This window comes from Mus caroli, unplaced genomic scaffold (assembly GCF_978045245.1).
Source record: "Mus caroli unplaced genomic scaffold, Mus_caroli_1 scaffold_8, whole genome shotgun sequence".
NCBI lineage: Eukaryota > Metazoa > Chordata > Mammalia > Rodentia > Muridae > Mus > Mus caroli.
The window spans coordinates 54073935-54088259 of record NW_028227263.1 but is presented as its reverse complement, the minus strand read 5'-3'; the positions used below and the strand labels follow the sequence as shown (position 1 = coordinate 54088259).

Sequence of the window (14325 nt, the reverse complement as noted above, 5' to 3'; positions counted from 1 at the left end):
TGTAACATTGGTTTCCGAGTGTTGCTAACTGTAATGATGCTCTTTATTGGAAGAGTACTGGGGAACAGGAAGGGTTTGTTGTTTCCACTCCAGGTATTGATTTTCCTGGGCTGTGATTTCCTGAAATAGATTCTGGTTGATTCATTAAGTGTGTCAATAATCTTTATCTCTGCTACTTCCAAATACCTTCCATGCATGTAAGACAAAAATTTCTAGGGACATATTAGAAGTTTAGACACTTTTTACTAAGGTTTTTTTTGTTTTGTTTTTGAACTTTTACCAGAAGAAGTAGACCATTCTAGACCATATTTTATTTGAGTCGTACAGATGAGAGGAAGAAGTGCTCTTTACTGAACAAGGAACTTAATTATAAATGCCTTGTCACTTAATTGGCTGTTTTTGATTTTCATCAGGGTGGAAAGAAAGGAGCGTGCCCGATTGAAGACAGTGAAGTTCAATGCAAAACCTGGCGTGATTGATTCCAAAGGGGTAGGTACAAATTGATGGAGACATTCTGTTCTCTCAGTTGCCTTAGATTTAGTGATAATTAACATCCAGGCTTTTTATAGCAAAGAAATAATAGCGCCACTAGACAAAAGAGAACTGTCACAAATGTGTTGCTAAAAGTAATGTCATTTCTGATAAAGTGGGTTTATTATAAACATATTAATTACTGGGGACAAAGCCAGTGATAACAAAACTGATACACTGAATATAATGAAGATAATAAAACATAGTTTAGGTGTTTTCTATAAATGTTCTAAAAGGTCACATTTCATCAACAGTATTGACTCAACTGAAAATGTATCTAGTTTGACACACATTATGCAGTTTAAGACTGTAGTCACAGAAAAACAGACATGGATCATTTAAGTGAATATGTAGATTGTTGTGACAGACATAGGAAAGAGTCAAAAACAAAATCCTATCACAGTTAACACTCATATGTACATTTCTTCTCGATGCCAGCTTTAAATAGCATATACTTCAATGAGCATATAACTTTCCCTCTTAAATTTAAAGTCAGCTTGGGAAATTTCATCACTTCATAAAAAATACTATAAAGCTTTGCAATCATTTCCCATGCCCCAGCCTCCCTTCCCCACCTAACCATAGTCAATAACCTATTTTGTGTTTTATAGAAATGCCAGTGAATAATTCATTAATTCATATAAATGGAATATACTCCTTTATGACTTCTAACTCTATACCACATTATTTTTTTTCAAGTTGCATTTATACTGTTGCATGAATAAATAAGTACTTCATTTTCCTTTTTGGCATATAAAATTCCATTGTACAGACATACCACATTTAGCATATCCATTCATCAGTTGACAGACATCTGTGATGTTTCCACTTTTTAGTTACTGTGGATAACGCTACCATGAACGTTTATATCAAGATTTTGATATGGACACGTTTTTACTTTCATTGATTACATAGTGCAGTAAACTCGCTGATCCCTTCAGCAATATGATGGCTCTGTGCTGCACATTTTAGGAAGTGCCAGATGGTTTTACACAGTGGCTACAACGTTTCCCATTCCTATCATCAGTGTATGTGTGTTATGATTTCCTTACATGCTGAACAATACTTGTCATTATGTGTCTTTTAAAATTATATCTGTCTTGGTCCTATGAAGGTATGTGTTACTGTGATTTTGATTTGTATTTCCTAATCAATTGAGCTGGTGAGGTTCTTTTCATGTACTTATTGATCTATCTTTTCTGAAAGATACCTACTCAGATTCAGTCTATTTTTTAGTTGGGATTTTCTTGGTATTATTGTTATTGGGTTACAGAGTCTCTTAATATACCTGGGTGGAGAAGACAGGGGGACGTGTAAAACAGTTTTCTTCACTACTCATATGTATGTGTCTATTAAGTGGATGTGGGGGGATAGGGAACGTGTATGTGGCAGGATGTATATGGGGATAGGTGTGGCTAATTAATGTCAGAACTCTTCTTACATTGTTCTTTCACCTTTAAGGAAATGTTTTTCAATCCATCCTCTATCTTACCAATACCACTAGTCTTGCCAGGCAGCTTGACCTGAGGATCTAATCTCTGCCTTCCAAGGCCAGAATTACAGGCAGGCAACCACACCCAGAAAAAAATTAACATGGATTCTGATGATCTGAGCTCTGGTTTTCTTGCTTTTGTGGCAAGCATCTTAACTACTCCGTCATCTCCCTACCCCTGTACTCTGTCTTTAAAGGCTTTTCAGATAAATGCTTTTCTAACACACTTTTTTACAGTTCCCTCTGTTCTCATCCTATTCTCTTGACAGTGTTCCTTAAGATACAAAGGCTTTTGTTTTTTTATATTTTTCTCCAATTTATTTTAATGAAATGTCTAAGAAACATTGCCTAATCCAAGGTCATAAAGATTTATGTTGCATTTTCTTGTAAGAAGGTTATAGTTGTGACTCTTACGTTAAAATGCTAACCATTTTGAGTTTAGTTTTGTTAATGGAGAAGCATCAGATTCCAGTTGTATTTCTTTGCATGTACATTGTTGAATTTGATTTAAGATCATTTATGGCAAATGTATATCTTATCTTAAATATTATCACATGTAGCTCTTATATAACATCTGTAGTTTGGACAGTTTTAGTGACTTTCTCAACATTTCTTTTTTGTTATTATTAGGTATTTATTTCATTTACATTTCCAATGCTATCCCAAAAGTCCCGCATACCCTCCCACCCCACTCCCCTACCCACTCACTCCCACTTCTTGGCCCTGGCGTTCCCCTGTACTGGGGCATATAACGTTTGCACGAACAATGGGCCTCTCTCTTCCCAATGATGGCCAACCAGGCCATCTTCTGATATATATGCAGCTAGAGACACGAGCTCTGGGGGGGCACTGGTTAGTTCATATTGTTGTTCCACCTATAGGGCTGCAGATCCCCCCAGCTTCCTGGGTACTTTCTCTAGCTCCTCCATTGGGGGCCCTGTGATCTATCCAATAGCTGACTGTGAGCATCCATTTCTGTGTTTGCTAGGCCCCTGCATATTCTCACAAGAGACAGCTATTTCAGGGTCCTTTCAGCAAAATCTTGCTAGTGTATGCAATGGTGTCAGCGTTTGGAGGCTGGTTATGGGATGGATCCCCGGGTATGGCAGTCTCTAGATGGTCCATCCTTTCATCTCAGCTCCAAACTCTGTCTCTGTAACTCCTTCCATGGGTGCCTTGCTCCCAATTCCAAGAAGGGGCAAAGTATCCACACTTTGGTCTTCGTTCTTCCTGAGCTACAAAGCATGAGGTATTGTTTAAGGCACCGCATGAGGCAACCAACAAGGGCAAGTCTCTCAGTGAGTTCACAAAGACAATTGGAATCGACAGAATCATTGCACAGCATCACAGGGATCATCCCGTAACTTCTACAAACTGTAGTTTTCTGTTTAAACATCAGTAGACTTAGCCTCAGCAAGACTGCCTAATTTTGTCCAAGATCACACAATTAGTAAGGAAGGTACCAGAGTCAGGTTTAAAATCAGGTCATTTTAACAACCTAACATGCCTTTTCCATTGCTGCGATGTTTATGCCTGGGTCAATGTCTTAATTAATTTTTCTATTGCTGTGATAAAATACCCAGACAAAAACAACTTAAGGGAGGAAAGGCATATTTGAAGTCACATAGACTGGTACAGCAACAGTCTATGATGGCAGGAGCTTGAGGTGGCTGGTCACATTAATCTTGCTTTAGCATATAATTATTCTGCCCAATGCAGTGCAGCTTACCCCTGAAAGTTCTACAGAGCGAGATGAAGGCTAGTATTCAGCTAACTGTCCACTTTTCATACACTTCAGGATCCCAGTCTAGGGAGAGGTGACGCCCATTGTAGGCAGGTTTTCCCACCTCCATTAATTAAGATGATCCCTCACAGTCTTGCCCAAAGACTACCTCAACATAAATAGTCCCTCACGAGACTACCCAGAGGATTGTCTCCCTGATGATTTTAAATCATGTTAAGTTGATCATTAATATTAACGATCACAGAAAGAAAACAGGGTTAAAAGAGGAGGTGATGTTTGAACAGGATTTTGGAGTTTAATTTGGAGATACTCATGCATGCAGGCAAAAGCATTAACATGACAGTTGGACTTAAAGGAGAATTGAGTGAGTCAGGCACAGGAGACCCTGGAAGTTATAGTGGTAGTTGCAGCAAAGGGAGGATGACAGGGACAAGGCTTGGAGTACAAACATGCTGTCTTCTGATGCTGCACTTGCCAATTCCATGTCTGAATGTGTAGAGGAATGGGCTGTTATAGTGATAACATGGATAGTCCCAGCCCACCTTGACCACTATGCTGCAAACAGTCATCTATTGGCATGAGCCACTTGAGAGCCATCTCAGGACTGCCAGTCTCAGGGTAGTCAAGTTCACCTGGGGATGTCTGTGACATTCCTTTAGAGTTCAATTCAGGCTATCCTTTATGTAAACTTCATGTAAACACCACCCCTTAATTTCCTTTATTGTTCTTGGAACGTTTTTCATTACTTTCCTAACGGCTCATCCAGTTACCTGTTGAGAGGTCTTTTAAAAATGCATGTTTTAAGGACAAGCTGTACATTGGGCCGAATGGCTACATGCTCAACTTTGTTGTTCTTGTTCATTTTTAAATCCCTATAACTAAAGAAGAGGAGTATTTGTAGGAGAGGATGCCAGGCAGGGCCTGTGTCCTAACTGAAGAGTGTCAGCAAGATGTGCTAAGTTTGTCTGTTCACAACTGCCCTGCTTGCACCATAAACCTCTCCTAAGGTGTAAACTAGCGTGGAAATGCTAGCTGGTTCTGGTTTTCTGCTTTCTGGGTAAGTGGGTGCTCTTAAAAGTGTAGGGAGCTGCAGAGCCACCTCAGTTGGTAATGTGCTTTTTGCATCAGCATGAAGATCAGGGTTGGGTCCCCAAAATCCATATAAAAACCTGGCATGGTAGCAAATGTTTGTAATCCCTGAGCTCAAGAAGCAGAGGCACGTAAATCCCTGTACTCAGCCAGTCCAGCCTCCGAGGCACACTCTAGGTGAGAATGAGCGCCAGCAGGCAGTCTGTAATAACTCATCTTACACCATTTTTCATAAGAACAAAGTAGAAGTTCTATCTCAGAAAACATGGTGGTAGACTTCAGTCGGAAATCCTGCCTGCTATGGCTGCACCCTTCCCTGGGCTGCGGATCCTGGAGTGTACAAAAAAAGGGAATATGAGCTGACATCTGGCTGCCACATGTGAACACCTTCTCTCATACTTGAAGGTACTTACACACAAAGTAGTCAGAGTCTAAGTGGCAACAATCCAGTTTCCATCCAGTTTTAAACACCACTACAAAATTCCAAAGGAAACCATTTCCTTCTTTGCTGACTTAAAGTGAGTTCTAGAAAGGTAAATCTAACTCGCGCCTGGCTGATCCCAAAGTTCATTATCTGTTTACCTTAGCATGTCCCATTGGGACATGTGACACTTATGCAGGAAGAAAAATGAAGAAGAAAATTGAGTTCAGTTTATCTTGGTCAAAAACTAAGTCAATTTAAACCTAGAAAGAGGGAAACTTTTTCTTCTTTGATGTGTGTATCTCTGAAGTAAGCTAAAGGCTATATCCTTCTGCTACAGAGGCCTGGGAGAATAACATAAGGGCATGGGTATTGGGTAACATGTTTTGTCAGTCACCAGATGCACACACAGTGTGAGATAATATAGAGAAGGAGGATGTCTATACCCTAACAGCTGGCCCAGAGAAGTAGATGTTGTCAGGGAGAGAATTGATCCCTACAGGAAGGAAGTCACAGCACCATAAACCTGAAAAGGCCAGAGAATTTACTCTTTTTTTTTAATTAGGTATTTATTTCATTTACATTTCCAATGCTATCCCAAAAGTCCCCCCCTCCCCCACCCACCCACTCCCACTTCTTGGCCCTGGCGTTCCCCTGTACTGAGGCAGATAAAGTTTGCACGACCAATGGGCCTCTCTTTGCACTGATGGCCAACTAGGCCATCTTCTGATACATATGCAGCTAGAGTCAAGAGCTCCGGGGTACTGGTTAGTTCATATTGTTGTTCCACCTATAGGGCTGCAGATCCCTTTAGCTCCTTGGTTGCTTTCTCTAGCTCCTCCATTGGGGGCCCTGTGATCCATCCAATAGCTGACTGTGAGCATCCATTTCTGTGTTTGCTAGGCCCCTGCATAGTCTCACAAGAGACAGCTATATCAGGCTCCTTTCAGCAAAATCTTGCTAGTGTATGCAATGGTGTCAGCATTTGGAAGCTGATTATGGGATGGATTCCCGGATATGGCAGTCTCTAGATGGTCCATCCTTTCATCTCAGCTCCAAACTCTGTCTCTGTAACTCCTTCCATGGGTGTTTTGTTCCCAGTTCTAAAAAGGGGCAAAGTGTCCACACTTTGGTCTTCGTTCTTCTTGAGTTTCATGTGTTTAGCAAAAGGAAATGAAATTCTGGCTTACAAACCCAGAAAATTTGAGTTGCCAGCCTTAAAGGGATCAGTGGAATTTATAACATGAGGGAGGCAGGTAGGAGCAGGCCACCGGCCAGGCAGGAAATAAAGTGCACTTGCTTCACTGCAAAAGACACTTTATTAAGGCGAGAATAAAAGGGCCCAGAAGGGGAAAGATAGTTCTGATGATTTAAATCTTTTGGGAAGCTTGTACTTCATCCTGTAGAAAATGAGCAATTGTGGGGGTGGTGACCAAAGCAGACTTAGTAGGTTTTTTTTTTCTGAGCTTGTGCTGAGTGTATCTGTATTACAGTGTGTACTCGACTGTGCTGTGCAGTCTTATAGGCAAAGATGTGAACCTGTGCTTATTAATACCTCGGCACCTAGCATGTTGTCTGCATGCCACATGCCGATTACTCCATGCACTATGCTTGCATGCTGGGAAAGAAGCAACCCAGAGGGCACTGGGAAGGTGATTTGGAGGTGGATGATGGAAGGACTTTGAGAAAGTGACAGTAATCTAGGTATGGCACTCTGAAAATCTGAACTGAAAGCCAGAGAAAAGGGAAAATGGAAATAATGTCTAAGAAATAATCAAAGAGGATTACCATCTGTGAATGTCTGTCCTTGTGCTTCCTGATAACAGTTGCCTTTTTGCAAGACTTCGGGATCCTAGTAGGAGCAGACGCTAAGTAAGGGAGAACAAGCAGAATGATGCTTCAAAGAAGCCAGTGGCAGCAGTGTCCCTGAATCAACCTGGAATTGGTACTGAGAAACCATTCTATATATTGATTCTTGGAACTTCTCATGTAGCCCAAGATTGCTGGTAGCCAGGGACTGTACCATTTATCACAAAAGCAATTTGATGGTTCTGTTACCAAAATTGGAATTATATTTACTTTACCAGCATGAGTTAGAGGAATTGATTTTTGTCACAGGTTTTAAGTAACATTTTTCAGAGATGAATTATGACTGCCCCCCCCCACACACACACACACATACACACACACTCCTGCAAAATAGAGCCATAGGTCCTCATGGAGCCAATGTGTGTATAGAGGAGCCAGGTAGGAAGCTCAAATGTCATTTAAAGGGACTAGAGATTCAGGTAGAGTGGATAGAAGAAAAGGCATCAGTCATATTACCCTGTGGGCATACAGAAAGACAAGATTTTTCTCAAAGTTAAAAAAAAAAAAATGAGAAAAAGCCTTTTTTCTGTGGTTATCACTGCTTTTCCATCCTAGGCCCTCTGAAAGCTTCCAAACTGGTTTTTTGGCTCTGGCATCTCTCCTCATCTTTCCCAGGATGCAATATAGATAAACGAGACACAGCATCTTACATAAGCACAAAGAGGAAGGCCTGTGTCACCTCTCCCGCCTGAGGAATGCTGCTAAATCATGCTCATTTAGAACACAATAATCACAGTTTTCTAAACCTCAAGCTCCTCTGTCAACTGAGACCTTCCCAAGTCACACACAGAAAAGTGTGTGGATGACACTATTCCTGAGAAGCCATGAACAAGTATCTACTCCCCCAGGTAGGAAACCAATGACAGATGAAGTAAGGTTACCACCGAAGCCCAGCTTGGTGAGCTAGTGAGTTTTATTGGAGTATCTTACTGTGCTGTGTAGTCTTATAGGCAAAGATGTGAACCTGTGCTTATTAATACCTCGGCACCTAGCATGTTGTCTGCATGCCACATGCTGATTACTCCATGCACTATGCTTGCACGCTGGGAAAGAAGCAACCCAGAGTGTGGGTGAGGGGTAACATACAGGAGCAGAAATGACTTAAAGCAGCTACATCACTACCACCCTAGCATGGATGGCAGTTTGCAAAATCTGGAAAACTGGAGTTCACTGCATGCCCTGTAGGCAGGTCAATAGGTTGGAGAGTTTCTCCTCCAGACAGCTCACTGGAATGGCACTAAGAATAAGTTATGTTTATAATGTAATTTTTCTACATATGCATTGTTCTATAGATCTCTGTTTTGAGTCTAAAACAATTGCTATTGAAATACCAAACTTACCTGAAATTTTATATTCCAAATGGAGTACAATATATAACTGAAAAATACTATCTACTGTACACATGTGTAGACACACACATATATATTATACTAACTATATATATTATACTAAATTTCACTTGTATAGCTCTCAATAATATTTTTCATCCCTATTTTGTAATTATGCATGTTGGCATTTGAATGTATTTGGTCAACTTCATCCCCCAAGGAAAGAAAACAAATATAATAACTGTGAAAATTTTAAAAGTATTTCAAATTTGATGTTACTTTCATTAGCTTGACTGAGCTTTGATTTAGTTGACTAAATTAAAACATCAAAGACACATTTGTTAATTGTGCTGTATCCCTTCCTCATGCTGTTGCGTCTCAGGATATTTTAAGCTTTTCAGATTAACAGATCCACCTTGAAGCTGTACCTAGAGCTAGGTAGTGATTTAGGGAAGTGAAGTACATTTATCAATAAGACATGGTGCCTACCTTTGGGAATTATGAATCATTCTATGTGTGAGTAGTGAACAGAATTGAGTCATCCCTGCATGAGAGGTGAGCACAGGGTACTATCTAAACTCAGTCCAGAAATACTTAAGCCTCTTTAGCAGTTCAGAAGAAAGAATAGCCAAAATGAGTATCAAAGGAGCAAAAGTAACCAGGTGCAAAAGAATTGTATAGTTGGAAATGATCACATATAAAATGGGACATGGCCCTGTGTGTCTACAAAAGTCAAAGATGACTGGTGTTATTTCAGCACAAAGGCTGGGGTGTCAGAGGAGAAAGCAAAGGAGTCATGAACCAGGTCATGAAGAGAGCAAGCGTCCAGTCCAGGGATAGAAGGGAGCAGTGGAGACAGCCTGACCTAGGTCCACAGTAAGGCTATGCGATCAGTAACCATAAATTATCTCCTAGTTGATCAGGAGCAGTAAAGTAGCCTCCAGGGCCCACAAAACCAGCCAAGGCTTTTATTAAAAAGGAAGATGTCTAGACTCAGCTGTGGAGATTGGCCCGTGGAATCAGATTCTCTGGGGACGGTGGTTCAATGTTGTATTTCAACAAGCTTCTCAGAGACACCACTGGGCATGGGGAAATGTATGTGCCTCACACACACACACAGGTGGAGTAGAGAGGCTTGATATCAGGTGACCAATATCTTTCATTGTCACATCATACATTAAAATGAGATCTGTATTAAAAGAGACACCATGTGATGATCCTAGAGGCATTCATGAACCTCTTTCTCACCCCTCACCTACATACACATACATCCCACACATCCCACAAGCACTACTACAGCAAACAGGCTCTTAGCAATACTCACCCCGTATGCTTATGTCCTCTTTACAAGGATAGAAAGGAAAGGGAGGTTACCCCCATTTCTTCCTGTACTCCTTGCACAAAGCCTAGTTTTGACCTATGCTTGCAGGGAGAGGACTTCCCACATGCTGAACATCTCTTAACTGCCTTTTTTTAATAGAGAGTTTTTTTTTCTTTTTCACTCTTGAGGATCAAGCCAAAGGTCATACTCATAAGCAAGTTTTTTCCCACTTCTTGCCTTTCCATGGATTATCTTTAAGTATTGTTTATTTGCTATTTACAATAATTCTGTGAGTTAAATACAGTTAATGGGCCCATTTCAAATGAAAAAAAGAAAAATGAACTTTAAAAAGAAGACAACTCACCAAGCTGAAAGAGCTTGCGGGGAGCATAGCAGGGTCCTACACAATAATATGATTCTACTCATTCAATTAGTGATGCTTAAACTAAATAATATAAATAGAAGTATAATTTGTGGTTCTATGAATACCAAGTTGCAGTTTTATCAGATGAGAGCATGAACCATTGTTAAACTTTCTTTCTACTACTAATTCACAATATCAAGTATTATTCAGAAAACTTGGCTCAAACCCAGTTCTACTTTGGGAGTCATTCATGTGTAAACTCTGATTCACTGTGAGGATTCAGTGAACCTGACTCATAGCAGAAGGCCTGGAGCCATCCTCTGGACCACAAGGGATTCCCTCTGCCAAAGCTTGAACCAGTGGTACAGAGAGGAAAAAGATTCAGAACTTACTGTTCAGTCATGCAGCCTCCTCATGACAGTAACTACAGACAGAGTCCCAGCAAGTAGCAATAGCCATCTTGCCCTTGTAGTGTGTTTTCATTAGTGTGTTTAATAAATATATGTATTGAGCATGCTGTGACACACTCATAGGTTTCCTTGGAAGTTGCCACTCTCAACATATGAACTGTTGCTTCTGGGCAGTCATCAAATCCAGTACTGGGTCCCTAGCTCTCCCATCAGCCAGGTCATCAGAGACATGCCAGTTTCTTTTGAAAAATGCAATGTGTAAAAGGGTAAACTTGCTTTATTGAAGATGAACTATGCTAACTTATAGAGTCAAAACATAGAGTTAAGTCAAAGCTATCCATGTATAACTTACTCTTAATTTTCTATCTATGTACCTACTAATTATAACTTAATAAGCCCTGAAGAGATACTAGCAGGACTAAGACAGCAAACAATTGCAAATGCATCATAACCTGGGGAGGTGGTGAACAGAGCAATAACTATGTTTCTGTTCACCAAGGACACCTGATGGATATACACAGGTATATCATGGGGGAAGCTATAGGGATATACACAGGTACCACGGGGGAAGCTATAGGGATATACACAGGTACCACGGGGGAAGCTATAGGAAGCATCCCCTGTGCTAGCCATGAGAATGATATAGTTTCCATCATTGACAAAGGTGAGAACTTTGGATGACAACCACTGGTTGCTGTCCAGCTCATCACAAACTTTGTCAGCGGAAAGCCAGTGCCCTCCAGAAGGAGAAGCAGCAAAAGGGTGTCACCTGCCTTTGATGGTTTTACAACTTCATGAATATTTTGTAAAGACTTCTTCCTTTTCTGCTCTTTGAAATTGAAGTTAAACTTTTCGGGGGGGGGGATGGGGAGGGATGAAGGTTTTTTTCTTAAAGAATCCCCAAGGTGAATTATTCCCCTCTCTAGCTGGCGTAGACTCAGTTCCCGCAAAGAATTAACACTTCAGTAAATGTGGAGCATTAGTTCAATGTGTGTAATAAACCCAGTCACTCTTTATTCATGGTGATTAACTCCCAACCAGCAAGGCTGCCATAGGAGAGGCAAGCCCATGCATGAGTTTCACTGCATATACCTACGCAGAGATATGATACTCCTCGGGGGAATAACAGCTTTGTTCAAGAAAGTTTCCTCCCCACTCGCAGTGACCCCCAAATCTAAGCGAAGTGCTTTCCTCTTCTCAGTAATAGGCAAGGCCACATTTGTCAGTCAGAGAATCCCACCCTGGCTAGTGTTGTTTCTGAAATGTAATAAGAAAACAACTGACATTTATCAAAGATAAATTGACATTTATCAAAGACATTTATAAGGCAAGCATTTTGTTATGAATAAAGATTTTCCTCATTAAATTACCCCGACCCAACAAGTCTGGGAATACATCAGGATGGCTCTTATAGAAAACCACCTTTCTAGACAGACCCTCTGCCTCCAGTGTTAATTGTATCTTGTTGTGATTATGTCATCCAAACACATGTAAATGTCCATTTCAGTACAAATACCAAAATGCTTATTGTTCTCACCTATAAATTTAAAGTCAGTTAATACATAAAATGTATATGGCATTTATATGTCATAATAAAATTCAAAATCATCTCATTAGTAATATTTAGAAAACTCAATTTCTTCCTGTGTCTTGTTGATGTTGCTGTGTCAAAATGTCTTTAGGAATTGGGAGTAATAGGGAAGACTTAAGTCTCTCATACATGGTTCTCTAAGGTGAACATATACTCATTATATAGCATGCTTAACATATTCCTTTGCCATGGCCAGGTCACTGTTGGGTCTCACTCTGGTTGTTCACCCATCCCTTAAGACAGAGTCTGGCAGGCTATAGCTGCTGAGAAAATTCTGAGACTTCTCAGACTCCGTCCCCTCTGTGGCTGCTTGCTCTGCATGTGGTTATGTCCCTAAAGTCACCTTTGATGTTCCAGCCTTATTGTCTCCTGCACAGCTGTGTTCTCTAAGCTGCATCCTCAGGTGTCTGCCTGAAGCAGCCCTCCTGTGCCTCCTTGCCCACACTGCAGCCCCACCCACACTGACCTTCCTATTTTAAGTCTCCAGAGGGTGGGAAAGTCCTGAGAATAAGCTCTCACCCATTTACCTTCAATATCCTTCTTGTTACTTACAGCTTAGTGTCATCTCACAGGAAGTAGACAAATGCACCCAGTTTGCATGATTCTATAGACCAACAGAGAGAGCCTCTCACCCATCGCTTCTTTCTTCAACAGAAGTAAATACCTATGGGGCCATTTATAACTGATTGTCCCACCTAATTCTTTCCACCATCCTCTGTGCTTTATCCCTCTGCATAGCTTCTCACCAGTCCTCCTTCTTGTGGAGATGGGAAGGATGGAGGCCAAGGGGTACCTTTGCACACCATCATTAGTAGGCCATTCTTCTTTCAGATGAGGTCTACTCTTGTCAGTTCTCTATGTGACAGTCCCTCGGTTACTCATTAATTCTCATCTAAATCACACTTCTGAGTCTTCCCCAGCCTCCATCTTTTGTGACTATTCTATTTTTTGTATGTATCTCTATCCAAGCAATTATTTCACACTGGAAACCCATCACTTTATGTTCTCAATATCTACTGTAGCAATCTTTATTTGGTATATATGAACAAAGCAATAGGTTGATTTGTAGCATTTCTATACATGCATTTATACTCCATTCCTGTGCACCCCTTCTAATGGCATTACCCTCTTTTATTCTTTTCCACCTCTTACCCTTCCTCACCCTTAAAATTCTCCTTTTTACCATCCATGTCCTGTATTTGTGCAAACTCAATGTATAAGAGCAAACTTAGCCCCATACCATTTAACAGTAGCTAGCTTAATTAAGGGTGAACTTTTACATTCCTTCTTCCCTTCCTTCTTTAGTTTCCACTATTCACTATTTCCAGTTGGAAGCCTGACTATGTATCTGGCAAGTCAATGGAACAGTTATAGTTTATTGAGTGCACATAGTGACAGTACCCTGCACGCTTGGCTACATCTACCATTACAGCAGTCAAAGGCGGTATGAATACCCCACATCTCTAACACTCTAATGTAATGGGTATTGCTGTGAGACTGGCTTAATTTGCTTAGGCTGCTGCTATCCAGTTCCAGCCATTCTCCTTCAAGGAACACAATTTCATTCTTCATTATGGCTGACTAAAATTCTACGGTATATATGCACTACATTTCAAATTCATTCAAATAAAGTTGTTTCTATTTGTATATGAGTTCTTCATCCCTTGATCTGAGACTTGATCATTTGTTTTGTGGTTCAGTTTACCAAGCATATGTTCTAAGTACCTCATATATATTTCCTTAAAGGTGAAATGAAATTGATGTTGGAATAATGTGTCCAAACAAGGTACAAAGCTCTCTTCCCAAGCATAAACAGCATTTGATGGAAAATTATGCTGTGTTGTCTGTGGATTTAAAGAGACATTTAATTTACAGTGTCAAACTCACCCAGTGACTGGCAGAGTAATAAGAATCAGCATGTCAGACTGTGCAGCAAGCATGAACAGGACTGGCGTGTGTTCACAGAAGGCAGCCTCGAGGTTCCAAGAGCATTTTATTGACATGTGTGTGCATGTTTTCCTTGCTTTTTTTCCCCTATAGTCTAAAAAATAATGAAGAAATCCAAATCTATTCCTTTATCTTCTCCACTTTAAAAATGAGCATGCAATATTTGATTTGTTTTTCTTGGTGCTTAAGAAAATAGTGAAGTGCTGAGAAACCCTCAG

At 40.5% G+C, this 14325-nt stretch overlaps 1 protein-coding gene across 22 annotated transcripts in view; it reads left to right on the top strand.

Annotated features, from left to right (window-relative positions):
- The window catches only part of Dlg2 (discs large MAGUK scaffold protein 2), a 2003181-nt gene that overhangs the window by 1941327 nt on the left and 47529 nt on the right, over window positions 1-14325 (top strand). For all 22 annotated transcript variants that reach the window (XM_085841533.1, XM_085841532.1, XM_085841531.1 and 19 more), the window contains one exon: window positions 414-489. In XM_085841533.1, the coding sequence (XP_085697659.1) occupies window positions 414-489 (76 nt within the window). The remainder of the gene's footprint in view (window positions 1-413; window positions 490-14325) is intronic.